Genomic DNA, 22,677 nt, shown 5'->3' on the forward strand with positions numbered 1-22,677 from the left:
GGGAGGAGAGAGAAGGGGGAGGGAGGACAATAGATGGCCTTTTCAATGGTCTCCCTCAGTTCACCTGGATTAGGGGTTGAGACTGAGGGAAGGAAGGAGGAGGAGGGGGGTCTCTAGGCTTGGGCTGAGAACAATAGCGTCTCTATTTTCTGTAACACCAAGTGCATCATTCTGTCTAGCAGCAGCCAGCTGACTGCCTGGGCTAAAAACAACATCTCAAGGTTGCTGCTATTGAATGCTGAATTCCTCTTGTGCAAATGTAGGTTAAATATAGAGTTAAAAATGTATTATGACAGGGTTAACCAAAACTTCTAACCAAAAATGAGATGTTTGAATAAAGGAACATATACTTCTGCAAATATACCAGTGTTTCCACTGGTAACGTGCCACCACACCAAAATCTCTGCCAACGCAGCAAACAAACAAGTATCACAAAAGAAAAAAATTCCGCCTTGAATCATCTGATCCCCTTCTTCAATAGATCATCTGGTTGTGGCTGCTGACACTCATGAATCCAGTCTGCAGTTTAGTTCATACAATTAACTGATAAACCAGAGAACTGTAGGGTAACACGTCTACACTTAAGTCAAAATACACACACACACACACACACACACACAGTGTTTAAACATTTTACAAAGAGTCTTGTAATGGAAAAATATATATGATAATAAACAGCTAAACAACAATGCAAATCCTCTTTCCCACCACAAATACTTGTGAACTACACAAATAACCTGTATGCCTGTAAGGAAATAGAAAACACTTCGTTTTGGAACCAAGTTGAAACTTTAATACTTTTTTCACATTAATAATTTTGTTTCGTCAGAAAATTATGACAAAAGTCCATCAAAATTGCCCAGAGCCCATGGTGACATCTTCAAATTGCTTGTTTTCCTGATCAGCAGTCCAAAACCAAAAGTTGTGTATCGTGTTGTGCAAAACAGAGAAAAGCAGAGAATAACCACATTTAAGAAACTGATACCAGCAAATGTTTTCCCATTTATGCTTGGAAAGTGCAAACAATTAATCAATTGTCAAAATAGCTTCCCATCAAGTTTCGGTTGAATGACAAATCAATTAAACCACTAATCATTCCATCTCTACTATAGTTTAAAAAGGTCTCAGACTCTTTTAGGCTGAATTATAGAGAAATGACTTGTATGTGCCACTGTAGCACTTTTCAAGGTGGTTACACACACTGGAGATACAGCATATCCGGGCGTGCATGGGCGTGCATGGACAAGGGTTATTTGCTACTCTGGCAACCTTTTTGTTTGTTTGATCACTTGCTATGTTATTAATAATATGGGTCAGATAAACAAATGTAGATTTATAGGGATACTATGCACATACTTACGTACATTCAAGAAGGACACAAGAAAGAGGAACATTAAGCGTCACAAAGCTCGTTTTCTGCTGTAGTATTAAATTGTACTACATTGTATGCTAGGAATTAACTCTTCAAATGTAACTCTCTTTCAACTTCTGTGTGAGATTCTTGTTAGATGAGTCAAGCTACATTACTGGCCTAGTAACTGCCTGCGGGGGAGATGAGTGTGTGACAGCATCTAGCAGCAGGGGAGTGGACATTGTCAGCCTGATCCCAGCATTGCATGACAGGTTAGTTCTGCTGAAATGAAATAAAAATCCTGCATCCGTTACCATTTTCTGTCTTACCACTCATGCTTAGTTCACTCGCTTATTTAACTTTGTTCTGTCACTTCTCCTTTCGTTTCTTCTGCACAGTAATGAAACTATCAAATCAGCCCAACATCGAATGAGAATTGTGTGCATGTGTCTGCCACGTATGTACTGTTTTTGCTTAGTGAGTGTGTTTGTTGTTGCCTGTAAGGAGGTGGTGGTGATGAGTGTCGTTCTGCAGCCTGGGCGAGGGAGACAGTGGGAGAGGAGGGTGAGATAATCGGGGGGGGGTGAGGTGGGGTGAAACACTGTAAAAGTGTCACAGCAACTTAACCTTCAAAAAATGCCCACCAGGGTGAAGTGGGAGGAGGTGTTCTTGGCTATTAGAAGAGAAAGAGGGCAAGGAGGAGAAGTGTGTGTGTGTGTGTGTGTGTGTGTGTGTGTGTGTGTGTGTGTGTGTGTGTGTGGGTGTGTGTGTGGGTGTGTGTGAGAGAATGATTGATGTGTATTAGAAAAAAGAAACAGAAGACCTCGTTAGGGGAGGTAGGAAGGTACAGATGCCTGCAATACAAATGTCTGTAGGAAGGGTGGGGGCTGTTCAGGAGGTATGAGAGGAAAGAAGAGCAAGAGACAGAGGGAGCAAATGAGAGTAGGAGAGGAAAAAGTAGCATGGGCAGTTTGGATAGGCTTAAAGAGAAACTCTGGGGCTGACATAGGTGGAAGAGACAACTGGGGAATTGGACAGTGGGTCAGGGACTGGAAGAGAAGAGCAGAGAGAGAGATTAAGGGGAAAGAGAGAATAAGAGGATAGAGGAAAGCAACAGACATTCCAATTACAGAAGCAGAAACAAGGGATTGATGACTAAGAATGGAGGGAACGAGAACAAAGAATAGGACGAGAGGAGGAAAAGAGATACAGTAAGAGACAGCAGTTTACTGAGCAGATGGATCAATTATGCGGACCAAATTACAGAGAGAAGGAAGTTGGAGCATTAGGGGAGGACGTAAACGGGAAAGACAGAGAGGACAGAGAAAGACTGAATCAAGATGGAGGAGTGGAAGTAAAGTCACAAATGTGACATGGGAAGAGAGTGGCAGAGGGGATCAAGTGGCCGATTTGAGAGTGGGCAATCAGCTGAGATGAATGAGACAAATCGCTTCAACCAAGGAGGACCTGCTCTCCTTAGGGAGCCATACCAAACAAACCCTGGCACACCCTGTTGACAAAACACAGACCTGATAACTGAATAAACCTGCTGCCTCTATTTGACCTTAATGTGCTGTTTGCTTCAGGGGAGGATTTAAATGCTCTTGCCATTTCAAGGCTCTGGGGACCAATGACGACTGCGCTGCTTGTTTATCAGCGTAGCATGGCGGCACATTTTTAAACCAACAAGTGAAACATAGATAGCTCTGATATCAGTGGCAAGATAGAGTCGTAGGGTGCTTGTGTTGTGAAACACAAGAACACTCTCCACATGCTTTTCTGAAAAATAAACCCATTGTGCATTATCTCTGTGATGGCATATTCAGTTTTCTTATCTCATATTTCTGAGATAATATCTGTGTAAGAATACTACATTTTCTTTATATTGCAGCATGTAATTTGACTCTGTTCCTCAGATAAATCTGCTGGAATCAGAGGGAAAGCTGACCGAATTGAAAGCAGTTGGTGTGCAGAAGGTTTTTGGGGAACATGACTTTATATCCAGCTCCCAGAGCCCTGACAAGACCCCGTCACACCAAATTCAATTTCCTCCTGTAGCCAGCCTGTCCACTGCCTCTGATAAGTGTGAATTTGACATGACCTTGTGAAAGTCAGATGTGATGAAGATGCAGCACGTCTGTGTGTGCGCGTGTGTGTGTGTGTGTGTGTAATAACAGCAGAGCAAAGGTGTGCAGATAGGTAACAAAAGGACAAAACAGCTGTAACATGGCTGGTAACCCATGTTGATAAAAAAGGAGCAAAATGTGTGAAAAGAGACACGGAAGAGGTCGTAATGGCAAAACTGGCACGGCATTTCACAAACTGGGGGCAGAGAGGACACAGGAAGGGATTAGCAGAGGAGGAGGGGGGAGAGAGATGTTTCATGGTGCTGTCATGCCGACAGAGCGAGCCCTAAATGTTTTCAATATCACATAAGGGCACTGCATCATCCACCATTCAATACCGGATCAATAACGCAAACCACCTTCCACCTCGCAAACTACATTTAGACACATTAAGGTGACTGCTAATGAGCTGCCTTGTGCATGTGCATGTGTGTGTGTGTGTGCCTGTGTGTGCCTGTGTGTGTAATCTGTATATGTAGGGACATGCTGAAGAGGACACAGTCAAGGGCCTCAGTGCTGAGTTGCACAGAGATCTGCTGAGTGCACGATGGGGAGGATTTCAGAAATGAAAGAATGTGACAAAGACAGAAGAAAGAGGAGAAAGATGACAAGGAGAGGGTACAGGTCAGGTAGCCATAATAAAAAAGAGAAAGGTTAGTGCAAGCAGTCCTTTTCCGTCCACAATGGAACGCTGTTAAATATGTGTCTCAAGCTTTAAGAGAGGGAGAAGACGAGGGGAGGGAGGTGCGACTAAATTACAAATGAGCTGATAATTCTTGGCCTCCCTGGTTCACTCCCTCACACAGTTTTTTGAAATCCTCCTTCATCCCCTCTGCCAAGACGCTGCGGTGTGGAATTTGAAAATGTCGACATCCTCAACCCCCACTCACTGCTCTGCTCCTCCTTTACTGCTCCTCCTCGGTGATTTTACTACAGCGAGGTCACATAGACACCCATCTCCGAAGTCTAGTTAATTAAGGGGATTTTATTTTAAAGAGTTTGGCTGCCTTTCAATGGATGTTCAATTGGAATTACCGCTCATTCTCCACATTGGCTGAGCTGAAATGGGTTTGACCTGCATCTGCCTAAATTCCATCTGGGGTTTGTTAGACATAGGGAAATGCAGATTTGGCAGAAGGTATCTTGACTAATGGTGTGGAAATGTGTGTGTGACTGAAAAATAAAGTAAACCACATGCCTACAGCAGTTTTTATACAAGATAAGCTGCTGGCATGCTACTATTGCAAATAGTACAGTCTTAAAACTCTCCATTATGTAGAAACATGTGGGTGGTTCTAGTACATTATGGAATGGTCTCTTGCATTGAACTCAAATCAGTGTGTGAGCTAATGCACATAGATTTCACGTAGATAGCAGTTTAACCCAACACCTCTGCCAAGAACATCATTGACTCTTGCACAGTTGTGTTTTTGGAAACCCCTTTGCTGCCCCTATTCATATTAATGACATTTGGCATTCTTTCTAAGACTGGGATTTCTGTTCATTTTCCTTTGTATCAGATGGGACCGACTCCAGCAGTCTGGCAACCCTGGGAGCCAAACACAAACATCCCTGTGGGGGGCTCTCAGCGTGACCTCAACACAGGCCGCAAAGCATCCAGCATGAACATGTAGGCGGAAGCAAAAAGGGGGAACTTCCGACATGGCGATGAAGCCGTCACAGAGGTCCTGGTTTAGGCTCTCTTGTTATAGGAAAGCCACTATCATTACTTACACGTTGGAAGAAAAGCGTCCTCAAAGATAGTCAGTTAAATGAGCAGGGAGCGATAAAAAAAGGATGTCCTCAGATCTGATGTCTGCGGAAGATAACAGGGTTGCTGATGAGGATGATACACCGCTTCCTGAAGGAAACAGTAATGCACACATGCACTGTCATTCTGCGATGTGACGACTACCCCCTATTATTGGAATGTCATCTGACTTACAGCGCAGCCTCAGGTTGATGTCCTTATTCATCACCAGCAGTATCTGTATGTGTGGGAGAGTGTGTGTGTACTCAATTGTGTTTGTGGTCCAATACCCCAGCCTAAAATGCAACAAGATGCAGTGATTCATGCTCATCGACCTCCCTCTCTTCAGATCCATCCATCCCGTCTAATAATATTTGCCAAGTCAACAATAAACCTGATGGATCCTTTGTGTTTCTGGTCACTGGTAATGAAAAGTCTACACAGCAAAGTAATTTCACTGAAACTCATTTATCAAAATTTCTGGATATCTCAAACCATGAAAGATGTTGAGGATCAACATCATTTTAATAAATATAACTTCCATATATAAAAAGGTTTTTAAAAATGAAAAGTGCCTGCTGCTAAAATGTTTTCAATACATCTATTAAAAAGCTTTCCATCCGTCACTAGTTTATTGTTGGATAAGAGGTACTTCATTTCTAGGCATCCATTAAATATTGCCACTAAGCTGAAATCACTTTTTTCCAATAGCGTACCTGGTGAAACAACATTTAATAATAGAAAGCTGTCTAAATCATTAGGCTCATTTGGTGAAATGCCAAATATTTGCTTCAGTCTTTCTACAATTCAGTTATTTAAAATTAATGGGACCACATTTGCCACAGTGTCGATGTAGACACACACACACACACACACACACACACGGTATCCCTATCACATCTCCATTAAACCGTAAATTCAAGCACACTTTTTATGTCTGAATCAACGAACTCTTAATGGTGATTATAAGGGGGAGGAGGAGGTTATTGATGTGTCATTTAAACAGGAATGCCCCTTAGTAAATGTACCGGTGCGTGCCACGACCAGAACGAGACTTTCTTACACACATATAGACGCGCACACCTGACCTTTTCAAAATCCTTCTGACATTTACAGGGCCGATGCGAAGGGGCGAGGACAGCTCATTTACATAATGATAGGACCTAACTGCGACAGCCATTAACACAAAAAAAACCAAACCAAGACCGAAGCACCTCACTCCGCCGGGACTAATGAGATACTAAGGACTTACTTTTTCCTTCTTTTATTAGGGAGGGGAAAAAAAATAAACTCCAGTCATGATCCATCAGCTACATTTCTCTTAATAGACAGAGTGTAATGCTCTTTCTCTGTTGTACTGATGAATGGTGCCAGGCTTGGCAGGTCTACACTCTTCACACAGAATCTCTCCATGTGGAGTGAGAAAGTTAGACCTAATAGTTTGAGTTATTGTGCAAGTAAGACTGCCAAGAGAAACATCATTTCATCAGAGTTACTGATTGTAACGATGAAGTATGCGTGTGTTTGAGGGAAGGCAGGGTGTTGTGAAAAAGCTGGAAGATTTCCATCACAAGTCATTACAACACTAGCTGCTATGACTCTGAAGTTTTATTTTTTTATCCTGCAGAGGGGCTGCAGCTCTGGCTGACAAGAAATCTTACAGCCATGGGGACAGACCACTGTGAGGGCTTGTGTGGTTCATTTTGCGGTCTTCCTGCGTGTAGCTCCTGTCATAAAAAGCATGGCCTTCAGTCTAAAGAAGCTAGGAGACGGGGGGAGAGAGGCCATACAAATAAACCAATGACAACCGTCACTCAAACAAAAGCACTGGACAGGAAAGAATGAAAGATAGTTGAAAATAAAAAAAGAGACGGGAACAAGGCCCTTGTATGTACCCGACGGCATGGCTGGGGGGAGGGAGCGAGGGATGGCGGGAGAGGGGAAGGTTTCAAGTGGCGGGTGGGAAAGAGGGGAGGTGGGGCGTTGCCTGTCTTAATCAGTTGCTGTCCGTTTAGTTTTCCAGCCAATCCTCAAACTCAGCTACAACCCCGCGCAATGCAGCAGGCTGCAGAAAAGCCACCTGTTTCCTCGAAACCAAGGAGAGCCGTCAAGAGTAGCTTTGCATCTGAATTAGATAAGCTGGAGGCTTTCAGGTATACAAAGACAAACATTGCTTTATTTGTGAGTAAAGAAGGAAGCAGCCTCCTCCCCCAGCCTTGACCCTGCATGCCCACCAGTTTCTCAGGCAGCCAGCTAGCCAGCCACCCCCTGCACGCACACAGCTTACTCAGCCATAAAGACAATGCTGCCATAGCCTCATACCCCCCACCCCAAATTCCCCCTCACATAAGCCCACCCCTCTTCCAATAAAAACATCTCCATGGTAATGGGCCAAGCCTTTCTGACCCACATTCACGGTCCCTCATAACCTTGACTTGGGGGATGGGAGTGGTATTAAAGTGTAATTTCAGAGCCCACCTACCAGCTTCTATTAAATTATATATATATATATATATATATATATATATATATATATATATATATATATATGTGTGTGTGTGTGTACGTGTGTGTCTGTGCGTAACTACAGAAGCCTACTGTAATTAAAAACCCATCAAACTCAATGTTGAATTTTTACACTACAGCTAGGCCGTATTAAACTGAAGACTTTGCAGAGAATTAAATCACTTCTCTCACTCTCAGACACAGGATGGAAGGTGGAGGTAAGTGGTTGCTGTCAGAGCTTGAGAGGAAATGGAAAAACCAAAAATGCAAAGTAGACAAGTGAAAAGTTTTAGCTCCCGCAGTTGCAGCTTAAGTTGCATAGCTTAACTATTACCCAAAAGGAGGTCAGAGGTTCACTTTTGAAAAAAAAAAAAAATCTTAAATGAAAGAAAACTAAAAGGCAATGTTTTGCATGTACTGGTTAAGCCTTGCATTTTTCCCTCGCTCATAAATATGTAAAACCTTTTGTTTTGTTCCCCCCCCTACTTTTCTCCCTCCCCTAAGAGCACTTCATGTTCTGTAAAATGAAATTGGACAAAAAAGGTCCACTGCATGAATAAGTCAATAGAGTGAGTGCGCTTAAGATTCCTGATTAAAACAACACCGCAATCAACTGCATTACTGTACACTACTGAAAATGTATACTGTAGCTGTGCCAGATCTGGTCCCACATTCTTGCCCCAATTACAGCACAAAAACAAATAGCTGACCTAGCAAGGAAAGCAGAGAAAATGTTGAACTGGTTTCATGCCACACACACACGCATTCATATGTTAATAGGTTAACTGCATGCCAGGAATGTTTCCTCTCATCTTTGGGCCTACTCGCTGTGGCAGTGGTACCTGTAGGCTAGGCCACCTTAAGCTCAAGTGGACTGGAAAACACCTGAATAATTAACCTGTATAATAAACAGGTTGCCAGGAAAGGCAGGGTGGTAGCTTGTTACGTTGTTTAAAGTAATAGCAACTCAATTACAAAGAAGGGCCTACATGGGAGTGGCTCACTGAAGGGAAACTGAAAGAAGTTCCACTTAAAAAAAAGATATAGAAAGTCAGCATACGGTAAATGATTGTCAACAGTATATATGATTATGACTGGTACTCTCTGTGTACGTTAAGAGCGGTTTCCAGACCCATTTCTCTCAACTGAACTGTAACTAATGGAAGATGATGTGCGGACAGAGGGAAGAAAAGGGGGGGGGGGGACGCTGAGGAGGAGGAGAAGGGTGGCTTTGGTGGTGAGACGAGACAGCACCAAGGACATACTAGAAACAGTGACTCAGTTTAAAGAGACGAGGACACTACACTCCCGGTCAGCAGTCACCTGCTGGGGAAAAACACCTTGCTCCACAGAGCCACACCTTAGAAAACTAAACATGGCGTTGAGTCACCGACCGAAACTCGGGTCAAAGAGCGACACAGATAGCTCTTGACCGAAAACACCAAAGGATTGAGGTAAAAGAAAGAGCCAGTAGTTTTGAAACAATCTCATTTCACTCGACTGTAATCGAAACCTTAGAAATTTTAAGGGTTAAAGCTAAAAAAAAATTTTTAAAAAAAACCCTCGTACAGTACAGCGAGTAAAAAGAAATCACCTGCCGGATTTTCTGCTCCTGACACCGCCCTGACAGGTGGTAGTCAGGTTTAAATTGATCCCCCCTCCCCATATAAATTATTAAGAAGAAGAAGAAATTAAAAGACAGGTGCGCTGCTGACAACGAACTGGACACTATTAAGTTTTCATAATTTCTTACCGTGTTGAAGAAGTATCGACGCGACCAAGCAGAGCAGTCCGATCATTTTTGAGCAGTCGTGCCAGTTTCGGGCGTCATGTCTCGCCATGGTTGGTTACGGTCCTCTTTATTGAAACCAAGGCACGCGGGTCTCTCCGAAATAAATAACCAAAACTACGCCTTCAGATGCGGGTCAGTTTCTGTGTCAAACCTCACTCACTCAAGGCAAAGAGAAAAACTTGTGTGGCTGCAGGACAAGACCAGGGGTCCGACTGGAATTCTTGTTTGTGTCCCTCTACGGCGCCTTTAAGACGAAGTCTGCTTAAAAATGAATGAAAAAAAATCCTTGTGAATTCGTCCCTGGCAGCACACAGGTGAATATTTCCACCCCTCAGCTGGTGCTCTGGATGTAATGAAGTGCTGCGCGCGCTCTCTCCCTCTCTCTCGCTACACCAACAACTAGTTCTTCTGAGCGCGCGGCTGTCCGACTGTGTGTGACTGACTGGGTGATGTCATCAGGCAGGAGAGGCGTCACAGCCCCGCTTCCCCAAAAACCAATTAGGACCAGACCAGCAATGGCAGGAGGGGGGACTCTGGGAGCAACTTGTTGAAAGCGCCAGAAGCATTTTATTTTCTTGGAAATCACAACTTGCACCTCGATGGCATTTAAAGTGCGCAGCAGGCTTTTACTTAGAAAAAAAAAGAAAAAACACACAGATGATCCAAAAGCGTGAGTCATATTCAGGAATATTCCCCATAGAGCTGTATTTTACAAGCCCCAACAGCTGATAAGTATAAGCTCAGTTCATCCACTCTTCAATATTGCATCAAAGTTATCTTAATCAGTTTGCAGCCACGGTGCAGTGCAGTTAAATAACCAGAAAGTTATGTGGGGTAAATATTAAATTAATCCATACAGAAAAGCGGCATTCACCCTGAACAAAAAACAAATAAAGTTACTACACAATGTATCCAAGTCAGACAGTTTTGATGTAGTGGTGAGGTACGCGGAAACAGATGATTCTTACGCCCTCTGCTGTTTGTTCCTGCGCACAGACTTGAGATTAGCTCCAGCACAGCAGATGCCAAAATCAATAAACATTCATTAATGAACGACAAAATACAAATCCAGTGGCAGTCAGCAAAATCAAATCAAGAGGAAACAGCTTCTCATGTATCTATTTGCAGACTCTAGCAGACTCTCTGTTGATGAGATTTTTTTTTTCTTCCACAGAATAACTTCCAATTCATTTTGCCCTATTTTCCTCTGGAGCAGGGTGCATACTAGCATAGCGAAGGCATTATTTGGTTTAGGTCTAATCCCTATACCCAAGTGTTTTACAGCCAATGTAATTACATCTTCATAAGACCCGCAGTTTAAACCGCGCTGCTTGGTTCCTCCAGTTCTGTTCTATTTCCAAGTTCCCCTCCAGTGTCACCCTCTTTTATTTCCAGACTGAATTTCTGAGGTGTAAATTCAAAAGATGCTCATAATGTTCAAAGGTCAAACAATGTTCTGCACACACGGATTAAAAACAGATTAATTGTTCAAATAGGTTCCTCTTTTGGATATTTATGTCTTCAGATAGACGGAAGGGGTTCATTTTCTTTCCACTCCTTGCCCACTGCAAATCTAAAGCCTGCGAAAGCATCTGCCATGCAAACAAAGCAGCTGGGGGTTTTAAATGCAGATGGTACTTTGCATTGCCATATTTTCATTTGCTGCCGTCTTTTGGCCCTATAGCTGAATGTCTGAGCACCAACGCAGTCGGATAAAGTGTGCAGTTGTTCAGGGGCCACCCCATATGACCACTAAATCGTATGCATTCATGGAATAGAATAAGGAGGTTTAAAGAAAGTAGCCTCGAAATAGAGAATTTCATTCCTTTTCCTTCTGGTACTCATCCATTTTTCATACCAAATCGACCTTCACACCTTCCACTTTCCAGCTACCACCCACTTTACTTATACAGTCCATCACCTTTTTTTCTAGATATCTCACACGCCTTGCACCTTCCCTTCGTTTACACATCACTTTCCTCTCCTTCCTGCTTATTCCTCCCCCCATTCTCTCCCTCTCTCTTTGCCTCTTCCTGTGTCATTCAATTTCCTTTGTCCACTCGTCCTTCACTCCTTGCTGCTATTCATCCCGTCCTCCATCCTTGTGCTCTCCGGGGGTCTGTGGCAGTGATAATGAAGCTCGTAGTTAACAGATATTAGCTCATTGGCAGTGGATTCATTAGACAGAGCCAGGGCTTATGGTGATTATTTTACCCATAGAGGAGGGGCCACAGGATCAGTACCACGCTCTGTGTCAGCCGCCACAGGCTTCTTTGAAGTCACACTGTATCTGTTCCCCTTGCAACACTCTCTCACACTTCTCCTCTCCCAGGGTTTTTCTCATTCTGTCTGAGCACCTCTCCCTCTACATTTCTCCCTCTTGCTGCTCTTCCGTTTTTTTCTCTTTCCCTGTCATTAGACACCCACAATACATATCTGCTTTCTCTCCCTCTCCCTCTCTCTTTCTCTATCTCTCTTCACCGCCCCCATTCACCCAATGGTAATTATGGAAAAATCTGTAATAGTGCTCAGAGGAGCTGATAATACCTTTAGCTTAATTAAAGACATTTATGGGATGTAAAGACATGTAGCCTAGGGGTTGCTGTGCACCCACACTAACCCAAACTCTTTATTTCTTGCTTTTTCATCTTCCTCAATCCCTCGTTTTCTGCTATTCTTATCATTTTCTCTGTTTCATACACACATTGTGATACACACGAGTACATGCTCATTCCTTTTGTCAAGCTAAATGTTAAGGTCCAAAGTTCTGTAACTAATTGCCCAGAAGTTCTGCTCCAAAGTGTAAAATATTGTAAGCACACATTAGGGCTAGTGTGGGGTTACGGTAATACATTACGTAGTTTATCTTCTTCAGACACACACATCTGATGGCAATAATGACAGTCTTTTCCTGCTGATTATCCTAGCGGTTGTCGTGCCACATCCTGTTAGGCCTGAAAGATTCAGAGCAAACTTGTTAACATGTCAGTCAGGGACACCACTAATACTGCAGGAAAGTGAACAATACTTGGTGTTCTTTGGCGTACTCAGAAAGGTCACAGTGTTGGAGCGACAGCTGGTGCAGTGAGAGTGTTTTTTCTCTTTTCTTTTAATGTGTGATGGAGTCTGGTTTTCTCACCTTTATTCTTGTTTCTTCCTTTGCGGTATATTCCTCTCACGTTGGCGTCACAGGTATGAAATACTTTATTTTAGAAATATATTTTTACTGCACTTGCTGGGAAGGGAGCTTACATTTTCACAGCTAATGGCTGCTTTTTAGAGTGCAAACATGAATGAACTTGTTTTCTTGAAGGTAAATGATGAGTCATCCATAAGCCAGAGTTCCTTTATATCCCAGGTGGTCAGTTTGATAACATTAGTGGCTTTAATCCGATTCAGACCATCTTTAAAAAATAGGTTCACATTTTTTCCAGTCTGTCCTTAAACAACACTCACATGAATATATATATGAATTGAAAGAGTAATCGGGCTTTGTAAGTGTTCCTCCTGTCCATAGAGACTGCAGAGATCCCTTTCCTAAATTCCTGATTTCAGTGTAAGACAAAATCCACAGTACTTTTCCTGTGTAAAAATGCATATTATATATATTTGAAGCCAATATGATGCGTTAGTAGTCTGTTATATGAATTAAGTGGTCATCTTCCAAAGTTATAGTTTTTTTATGTGTAGAATCCTTTCTTTTTGTTATGATCCATCTGCTGCAGCTCAGCAAAGAAACACTGTCCAGGGCCACAAAAGAGGGAATTTGGCACTTAAAAAGATAATAATTCTGGAAGACACCCATTATAATTCACTGACTCCGACTGCTGAAACCTCATATTAGCTTCAGCAAAACTCAAGAAGTCCTTTCAGACAGAAATTGTCATGTGGATTTTGTCCTCCATCACTGAGATTAAAATTGGTCTAAGAAGGGATCTATTTGCAGCCAGTGTGGACAGAGGGAACAATTACAGTAACTTCCAATGTACATATGGGCATGTGAGTTTTGCTTTAGCACTGTAGTGAAACTGCAGAATTTCAAGACATTCTTAAAAACTCGCCTGAATAATTGTTGTAATGCTTAACTTTTTGTCCTCTCTCCCTCAGACTGGGACGATGTTGTGGTAGCTAGAGAGGGAATGCCTACCACCTTGGTCTGTACTGATACAACAGTGAGGGGTGATGTAGCCATTAACTGGAAGGTGCAGTCACTTGGTGCAGATGAATGGAAACTGGTTCTCTCAGCCAGCGAAAGGAAGGAGTTCTCAGGTGGTGCCTCGAAGGCATCCATGCGATTGATTGACCCTAACTTTCAAGACACCGGGGTTTTCTCTCTGTTCTTTCTTCCTAGTATGGAGGACAGTGGTCTCTACTCATGCTTGATAAAGCAACAAGGGAGGACACTGAAGGAGAGGATTATCCTCTTAGCTATCCTTACAGGTAGATAAATGTGATACTTTGCATCGTTGATATTTTTTCTTCTTACATTTTTTAAGCCTTTCAATGTACACTTTTTTAAAAAATTACACTTAGTTACTTAACTAATAACTAATTAATTGCTTGATTCTTAATTTGATCATACAAGATATTGCCTTTGCCACAGCCACACTTCATTGGTATTACCTGCAGTGGTGAAAAGTAACTTAGTGCATTTACTCAAATAATGCACTTAAATATAGTACTCTTTATTTGAGTAAATCCATTTTATGCTACTTTATACTAAAACTCCAACACAGTGCAGGAAGAAATATTGTTCTTTTTACTACACTACATTATCTGACAGATGAAGTTACTTGTTACTCTGCCATAATTTGACAATCACATAATCAGCTTGACACAGATGTTTCATTTTATAGATTCATTGTGTATAATTATTATCAATAATCAGTTGACATAATAATAATGAATAATAATGAAATTGATCCATATTTTAATTACCTTTTTTAAATAAAAGGATTGAGGATTTGATAGAAGTCTGGGTTTTATATTACTATACTATTTCTTGGTCAAAACAAAACATCTGAAGCCATTACCCAAGGATTTGTAATAAGCAGGGTTTTTTACTGTTCTTGGACATTTTATGGACTAAACATCAATTAATCGAGAGAATAACGGGAAGATTTTTCAAAAACAAAAAGATTAAACTACTCATCAATCATAGGTTGTTTAAATGAGCTTCACGATTTCATCACTGATAACAATCGAGTAATTAATATTTCAAAATAGCACAATATAAAGGGCCAGTTGTACATAGTGATTACTTTTGTTTACAATACTTAAAAGTATTTTTTGTTGATGATATTTCTCTATTTTTACATTAGTAAAATATTAAATGCAGGACATTTACTTCAATGGAATATATTGAAATTGTGGTAATTTTACTTAAGTAAACCATTTAAATACCTCTTCCACCCCTGATTTCCTGTGTCCTCCCTCATCTCCAGTCACTGTTGTCCCCCCTGCACCAATTCTTCAGCACAGCACCCTGCGGCTGATTGCAAGTGTTACTCCTGACTTTGCCGCCACCAAGATCACCTGGGCAGCACCTGGCGGCATTTCCATGAAGAGCGAGAAAAAGCCCAAAACAGGCACAGTAGCCAAACTGCCACAGGTCCAGATTGTTGACAGCGGGGCCTATATCTGCATGGTTCACCCACAGGGTAACAGCAGCAGCACTCTTTTCGCCTTCAATGTGGACGTGACTATTGATGGTGAGACTGATTTGAGAGAGAGCAAAGTAAAAGCATTGAGGAATAAAATACACTTGTTGTTGCTTTTGTTGATGGTTTGAGTGGGCATCCTTGCCAGAAACTTCAGAAGCAGCATTATTTATTTAAGCCCCCTGTAGCTACAGTTCTTCAAAGTATTTACTTTTATAGACCAGTTTCTATGGTAGATGTGCGCTAAAAACCAGTTCTCCTGTGAATATTACAGTTGATACATTTATGTTTTATTCATTATTTGCATTTTGTTCCCGCCCGCCTCCTGTTCTTGCTTCCCTTTTCTCCACAGATGACAATGTGGCCTCATTCCCCAATGTAACGCATGGTGAGTGACTTTGTAACCCAACAGTCTGAAAGTCCTGTGTCAGCAGCTTGCTAATCAGGCAGAGCAGAATGCAAGACCAACTGAAGAAGTAACTCTCAGCATATATGAACGTAATCCCTATTGTTGTAGGAATTTTCCCCCTATCTCCAATTCCCTACTCCCTTACTATTCTGTTTACTCTCTGTCTTCACCTCACACTTCATTCAGCCTCTTTTTATCCTAAATTCCCTGTTGGTATGTCTGCTTGCATGGTTATGTCTTTATATCTGCCTTAACTCCATCTTCCTGTCTCATCTGTTTTATCATTCTTGTTTTACTTGCCTTTTCTCCTTCCTCCTTGACTGCAGGCCCTTTAATCTCCACCGCCACTCAGGCTCAGACATCCTTCACCCTTACCTGTCCTGTTGTCCAGGGGGACTACGTCAGGTTGTACTGGCATCCTCCAGACAACAAGAATCAGAATAATATGAAGTTGGTGTACCACTATGACCGGTGGAGGGGTTCCACCTTGTTGACTGAGCAGAGCAAGAGACTCCAGCTTGCCGGTCCGCCCTACAACGCAGAGGCCGGGAGCTTCTCCTTTCTACTCACACCTGGGTTGAAAGATGGCGGCCTCTACATCTGTGATGTGTACCTCAATGAAAACGCCTTCAGCCAGAGGACCCTGCTCAGCGTGCTGAAAGGTAAACATCAGGGTGAGGAAGAGGAGAAAGACAAGGAGAAGGTGGATTAGGAGGAATAAGACAAAGAGATAAACCAACCTAAAATACTAACTTCCCTGTAGCCACAGGACCCATGTCTCTAGAGGTATTTGCCCTGCTGATGTGTCTGATGATAAAAGACTGAAGTCTTCCATTGCATTGTTCTCACAGATCATACACTGAAGTAAGCGCAAATAGAATTTCCTACAGCTATTGGCAAAATGTCACATTATTAAATGAATGCATTTACAATGCTGCTCGGGAAAAGGAACATTTGCTTAAAGAGAAAAAATTGAGCAGACCACCTGTTGATTTTTATGAGTGAGCCTTAGGGAGGTTTCACCCTTTGCAAAAACTTGCAGAATACGTTTGCACCCACACACACTACACACACACACACACACACACACACACACACACACACACACACACATACATACACATACAATGCCCTGTCATGGCGGCCTTGGAAGGCTTTACTAATCACAGTCCCACTGGCATCCATCACAGCTGCCCAGACATGACCAGCCGATCAGTCACTGTCACTGTCACCCTGCTTCACACATCTGCATCCTTCATTCACACACACACATACACATCCACCCACACAACAATCATCAGACGCATATATTTTTACCCTACCTCATTATAAGTATCATTATGTATGATTATACCTGCTACCCTCCCACCAAGGCTGTAGGTGGCCCACACTGATCACACTAATCAAGGCTGAAATGTGTGTGTTTTTGTGCGTGTGTGTGGGGGGGTCTGTGGAGCTTGATTACACCCAGATGGATTCTCATTTTGGTTTGATGAGACACTAAGCATCAGTCACAGTCAACCAATGCATTAGCAGCAAATCACTTTAATGAATATATATTATTTTGACCCCTCTCTGAATTGTTCTCTGTTTTTCATATCACTTTCCCTTTACCCCATTACTCTCTATGTGTCCTTGGCCTTTTTTATATTCACACACTACCCTTTAACTCACTTTCTCATCCCGTCTCGCTCCTTTCTCTTCCCTCATGCCTGTCTTTTTCACTTACTCATCTTTCCTTCTGTTTATTCTCATTTGTTTCATCCCTCTTTAACCCCCCCCTTTTTCCTCTCACGCTCCTCTCCCCTCTCCCTCACTGCTCTGGATCACACCACAGTTAAAACCAGCCACTCTTCCTCAAAGATGGAGTTGGGGTGCCTGTATTCAGAGCGGTCCCAGGTCCAGAGTGCCAATTGGAAATACCAGAATAAGAGTCGCCGGCTGAAAATGTTAAGCAACGGCCCTGGCAGCATCTCCACCATTCTGCCCGTACCCATCACCTCTGACACAGCCGGAAACTACACCTGCACTGTACAGCTAAAAAATGGGCAGACCGTCTGGGCAATTCAAGCTGTCACACTGCCGCGTGAAGTTGGGATGAATGGTATGGTATCACTAAGACTGGTCTGTTTCTGATTTTCTTTATCAACAGTGTATTATATTACTACTCTGGGAGTCCTGGCAGACTTCCTGTCAACTCAGTGGAGATAATGAACCATTAATGTGGATGATTCCCGGATATGTGCTCCATGAAGCGTTCTACGGTGCATTCAAGCCAAACTCAGGTCAATTCATCTGCCAGAATGTCCATTGGTTTACAGAGAAAAAAAGCTCCTGACAGATACCATATGTTAGGCTTTCTTAGTGTAGTAAAGAGGTCAGAGGTCAAGGCGCCTGTGTAACAAGAAGTTGCGATTTGCAGATGATATCCAGCGGAATAACTCCAGTCCAATTACATGCATAAAAATCCACCACATTTCTTAATACTTATTCTTCCATAAAATATAAAGGCTATCAGTTTTCTCATCACACTCACCCGGCTGATATGCGAATATCAGAAGACAGGACCTTAGGACATCTCTCCTCACTGAAACTAAATTATTCAGACTTATTGTATTGGTGGCTGTGGGGGAGCACAGGAGGATGTGACAGTTGAATGGATCCCTTAGCAGAGATGAGTTCACTCCCCGTACCCCAATACATCACTTGGGCTGAGGGGCCCAGAGCTCATCATGATGCACGCTGATGGTATGGCTATAAGAGTAATGGACATGGGGGGGGATAAACACAGGGAGGGGAAAAGAGGCAGCAAGAATTCACCTGATTGGAGAAGTCGGATGAGAAAACAACTATAGAGAGTGTGTCATGAGGAATTCAGACTGAGCAAAGTGAAAAGTTCAAATTATGTGACCGTTGGATGGCCACTGTTGAAAAGTGACAGGTTGCGCAATAGTGCAAGATAGCTCAAAAGTTCTTGGTTAATAATGAATAGTATGACAATAAGCAGTGACAGTTAAAGGTATATAAATTGTTATTCTGGATGGCAAGGAGGCATCCTGAGACAGTGGGATTTTGCACAGGGTTAGCTCAAAGAAGGGACTAGAACAACTCTTTGAGTTCACTGGAAATAACCAAATAACCAATGTAAGTTATATATATATAATTTGAGGATATCTAATGTATCAAAATATAGCGCCAATTGTAGAAGTTAAAAAAAAAACACTGCATAATAGCATTCCTCTCACCAGTGCCACAGTTCAGAAAATCCAAAAGTGAAGCAATCATTGTGTTCCACAGCACATAAAATACTTCAAATGTCAGGGATGTTCTGCAATCATTTGCTATCCTGAGTTGGCCCATCATCTGCAAAGCATTCGAGCAGTTCTTTGGTCTGCCTCCTATCAGCCACCCTCCTCTACAATGGCACTGATACGATTCACCTCCTGCCTCATTTGAGAGGAAATAGGTGAGGAAGGGAGGAAGTGCCAATCGAGCGAAGGGAAAGGTGAGACAGACGAAGACGAGAGAAAGGTTGAGAGAGACAAAAAAGAGAGCAAGAAAAGATTTTAGTGGTAGAGGTAGTGAGAAACTGGAAGCATTTATGCCTCACTTCACTGCACTCAATTACCATAAATCATGCGTTAAAGCTGGCATGGAGAACAGTGCAGGTCAGTCTTGGGGTCAGCATTCACCACAATATTCCATTAGCAACCTCTACACATACTCACCAATCAATTACACCTCACATAGAACATAATGATTGATTATTTTAAAACCGGCTAAAAGCTGTGACACCAGGGCTAAGGTGAAACCAGAAGGCCAATCCTTCTACAAACTAAATTTGTAATTGTCTGATGAGTAGACATTTTTTTACGTTTCTGCCCATCAGATAACCTCCAAAGCCACAGAAAGACATGGTATGAATTGTTTAAAAACGAAGCAGATTCCAAAAAAAGTCTGTTTTGGTAGTTCTGTAGTACATTTGGTTTATTGGGCTTCTCTTTTGCAAACCAAAGATGTCTGACAGATCTGATTGCTTTGTGCTCCATGAACAGTGAGCAGACAGAGACAGAACACTTGTTCAGGTACACCAAATTACATCAGTCTCTGTGGAAACAAGTACCTCCCTCCTGCTTCTCGTGTCACCCTGTGGCTGTGTTTTGCAATACTGATGTCATCCTCATTATGCAAACCAACCTGACAAGTTTGATCACACGCGTGAGCTCTTCCCACAGAATTTGACTGGTGCTACAGTGAGCAAATGGTTAGCTTATGTAATGCTTGTAATAGTCACGCCTACGCTTTCTATCCACCTGTTTTACAATTCTGCGTTGATAGAATTTGGCTGAAAGACTGATATTTATTTACATTGTTTGTCATTTTGCCTAGAGGCAGTTTGTTACCTAGGATTAGATGTCAAGGGAGTGTGCATGGAAAAGCCTCTCCTGACTTTACCTACTCTATGTACATAATTAGATGAGACAGGGAATAGATACGTAGGATTTGCAAAGAAAAGTTAGATCAAACTACTCTGTATGGAAGTGGCATTTGCTGAGGTTTTGTGCAATGATCTGATAACATCTGGTCTCTTTGATACCGGTGCTTTTCTTCTCCTCGACCCCGTTTTCAAATTGACAGCGTTTACTGTCCAGACTTAAGGTCTGTCAGATCGATGTCTACTGAGCTGTCATACAGACTATTCACTCTGTCTGACAGAACCCGGATTTCCCCACCTTCTTCCACTGCACCCATTGTCTGTGACTCGACAGCAGCATGATGCAAATGCATGTAACATGTTGAGGAAATCTAAACCGAAACATAAATCCATTGCAAGTGTTCATGTAAAAAAAAAAAAATTAAAAAAGATTTCCCCCCTCTTAATTTGAAACTGGAGAACAAACAGGAATAACTTCTTTATGTCATTCAACCACTCACACTCATAGCTCTACAAGTTTTATATTAGCACTGTTCTTGGAAACATTCATGCTTTTTTATATCTCACTTTTTTTTCTTCCTTTTGTAGAGAGTGATAGTGTGACCACCCCCTCCCTGCTCCCTTCTCTTTCTGCTTTATTACTCCTGGTGCCCCTGGTTGCTGCGGCTGTCTGTGTGTTGCTATGGAGACAGAAACACATTTCTGAACGCGGTGAGTCTTCCGGCGTTTTCTCTTTTGACAGCTCTTCGTGTTCCGTCCATCTTCGGCCCCTGTCGGCTTCGACTGAGTGATGTGGGCCGTGACATCCTCTGGGGTTGTTGTAATGAATCTGCCCCCACCTCCTCTCTCCCTGTGCATTTCAGTGCGTGTGTGTGTGTGTGTGTGACACTGTATTGACACTGTATTGGTTCTCTCTCTCTCTCTCTCTCTCTCTCTCTCTGTCTCTCTCTTCACCCAGGTATTGAGCAGTCTCTGTCTGTCCACTCGGGTGAAGCAGAGAACATTTATGAGAATCCCGAGGATTACAGACAGGTGATGAATTCAGACATTTCCAAATTACTAAATATCCTCTGATGAATTTCCCCCTCTTCATTTTACCCTCATCTTCCCCTCTCCCTCTCCTCTCCTCTGGTATTTATAACTCTATCTCTTCTCTTTTTGTTTCTCTCACCCTCCCCTCCCCTTTTTTCTGTCTGGTCTCTCTTGTACACTCTTTTTCTCCGATTTCCACTATCCCTCCCTCCCTGTCACTTGTTGTTCATTAAACCTGTTTTCTCCGCTCTCCTCCCTTCCCAACAGGCTCCTCCCGAGGGCTCAGTATACATGGTGAGTTATTGTGTCGTCCCCTGCGCACACACAGAGGCGAGGTGCACATGTGTGTGTGTGAGAGGAGTTGTGATACGCACATCTGCCAATGCATACAGACTCTCACTCTCTGTATTGCTCCCTCCCTAAGCTGTCAGCAGATATGTCTTCCCTCACACTTGCAGTCCTCTCCCCCAATCTGTCAGCCCCCTCTCAGATAAACCCATTGCCTATCAACTGCCACCCTTACATTAGTGGTATTAACAAATCAATCTCATTACACAGGGTGTAGACGGGTATAAATCTGGCCTCAGTTGCATGGATCTCTTGCTCTTTATCATCCTCTTCACTGTACCACTCTTTCCCTGCCTCCCTCCCTCCCCCCCTCCCTCCCCCCTTATCTCCTTTATGCCAGGATTTGAAGCCGAGAGGAGAGGATGATGTCTATAAGGAACTGGAGCGGTAAGCAGAAAGCCTTGCATCACCTGTGTGTGTGTGTGTGTGTGTGTGTGTGTGTTTGTATGTTGAACTGTTTGTGTGTGTGTGTGTGTGTGTGTGTGTGTGTGTGTGTGTGTGTGTGTGATAATGTGTGTGTGTGTGTGTGTGTGTGTGTGTGTGTGTGTGTGTGTGTGTGTGTGTTTGTGTTTGGACTGTCACTCATCTGCCCCTCACATTCCTCTCACACTCACCAATCACGCTGGCCTGAACATCACTCTGACATAGTGGCATAATATCACGCCATGTGCTGACAGGCAGCGCTCCTTCGCCCGTTCGTTGTTGTTGCGTGGGATGTCTGTGTTTGTGTTTAAGGAAGAATAAAAGAGACTGGGGGACGGGAGATTTTTGTGCTAGTTTGTCTTTGTGCTCTGTTTTCAGATCTGAACAGTGTCAGAGCTGATCACCTACCCACATCTCATCCTCATCCAGCTGTCATATCCGCTCAGTTCCCAGCTGTAGCAGAAGGCCTTTATAAACAAAAGTAACAACTGAATGTCAGAGTTGGGATGTGAAGAACTTCAGTGCTTCAGGGAAAATGCAACTCAATTGTTTTTTGTTTTGTTTTTTGCATTATAAACTATTGCTCTTTATAAGTACTGATTTGCTTTAATGTCATGTTTGGGAGCTGCACATGGTGGAAAAGTCTTAAATAGTAGTCTTAAATGTGTGTAAGTTAATATGTTATATCGTCCTTTTCACTTTTTTTTCCTTTACACTGATTTTCTTAAACATTTGGTATTGTACCAGTTGTCTTGTACCTTTCTGTATTTAAATACAAACACCTCTAAATAAAGATTGTTCTCTTCTAATGCTGGTGCCTGTCACATCCTTTTCCCAACAACTTTC

The 22,677-nt window shown here is 42.6% G+C and overlaps 2 protein-coding genes across 5 annotated transcripts in view; one reads left to right on the forward strand and one right to left on the reverse strand.

Annotated features, from left to right (window-relative positions):
- si:ch73-22o12.1 (nectin-2) overlaps positions 1-9,966 on the reverse strand; it is a 78,216-nt gene extending 68,250 nt beyond the window's left edge. For 2 of the 3 annotated variants that reach the window (XM_051406088.1, XM_051406087.1), the window contains exon 1: positions 9,486-9,962. In XM_051406088.1, coding sequence (XP_051262048.1) covers positions 9,486-9,573 — 88 coding nt within the window. In that variant the 5' untranslated portion in view covers positions 9,574-9,962. Of the gene's footprint in view, positions 1-9,485 lie in introns of all 3 variants that reach the window. The other variant, XM_051406086.1, reaches the window with a different exon arrangement.
- Positions 9,967-12,489: 2,523 nt separating this feature from the next.
- g6fl (g6f-like) lies at positions 12,490-22,640 on the forward strand. Of its 2 annotated transcripts, XM_051406084.1 has the most exons (12): positions 12,490-12,716; positions 13,632-13,964; positions 14,969-15,235; positions 15,537-15,572; positions 15,780-15,806; positions 15,920-16,255; positions 17,431-17,697; positions 20,617-20,739; positions 20,987-21,060; positions 21,328-21,354; positions 21,749-21,795; positions 22,210-22,640. In XM_051406084.1, exons 1-12 carry the CDS (start codon positions 12,644-12,646, stop codon positions 22,229-22,231), a joined length of 1,632 nt encoding a protein of 543 aa, XP_051262044.1. In that variant the 5' UTR covers positions 12,490-12,643; the 3' UTR covers positions 22,232-22,640. The 2 variants fall into 2 exon arrangements, with proteins under 2 accessions (XP_051262044.1, XP_051262045.1); XM_051406085.1 differs by lacking the exon at positions 15,780-15,806 and having other exon boundaries at positions 12,494-12,716.
- The last annotated feature ends 37 nt before the right edge of the window (positions 22,641-22,677 follow it).

The sequence above is a fragment of the Dicentrarchus labrax genome, unplaced genomic scaffold, assembly GCF_905237075.1.
Source record: "Dicentrarchus labrax unplaced genomic scaffold, dlabrax2021, whole genome shotgun sequence".
NCBI lineage: Eukaryota > Metazoa > Chordata > Actinopteri > Moronidae > Dicentrarchus > Dicentrarchus labrax.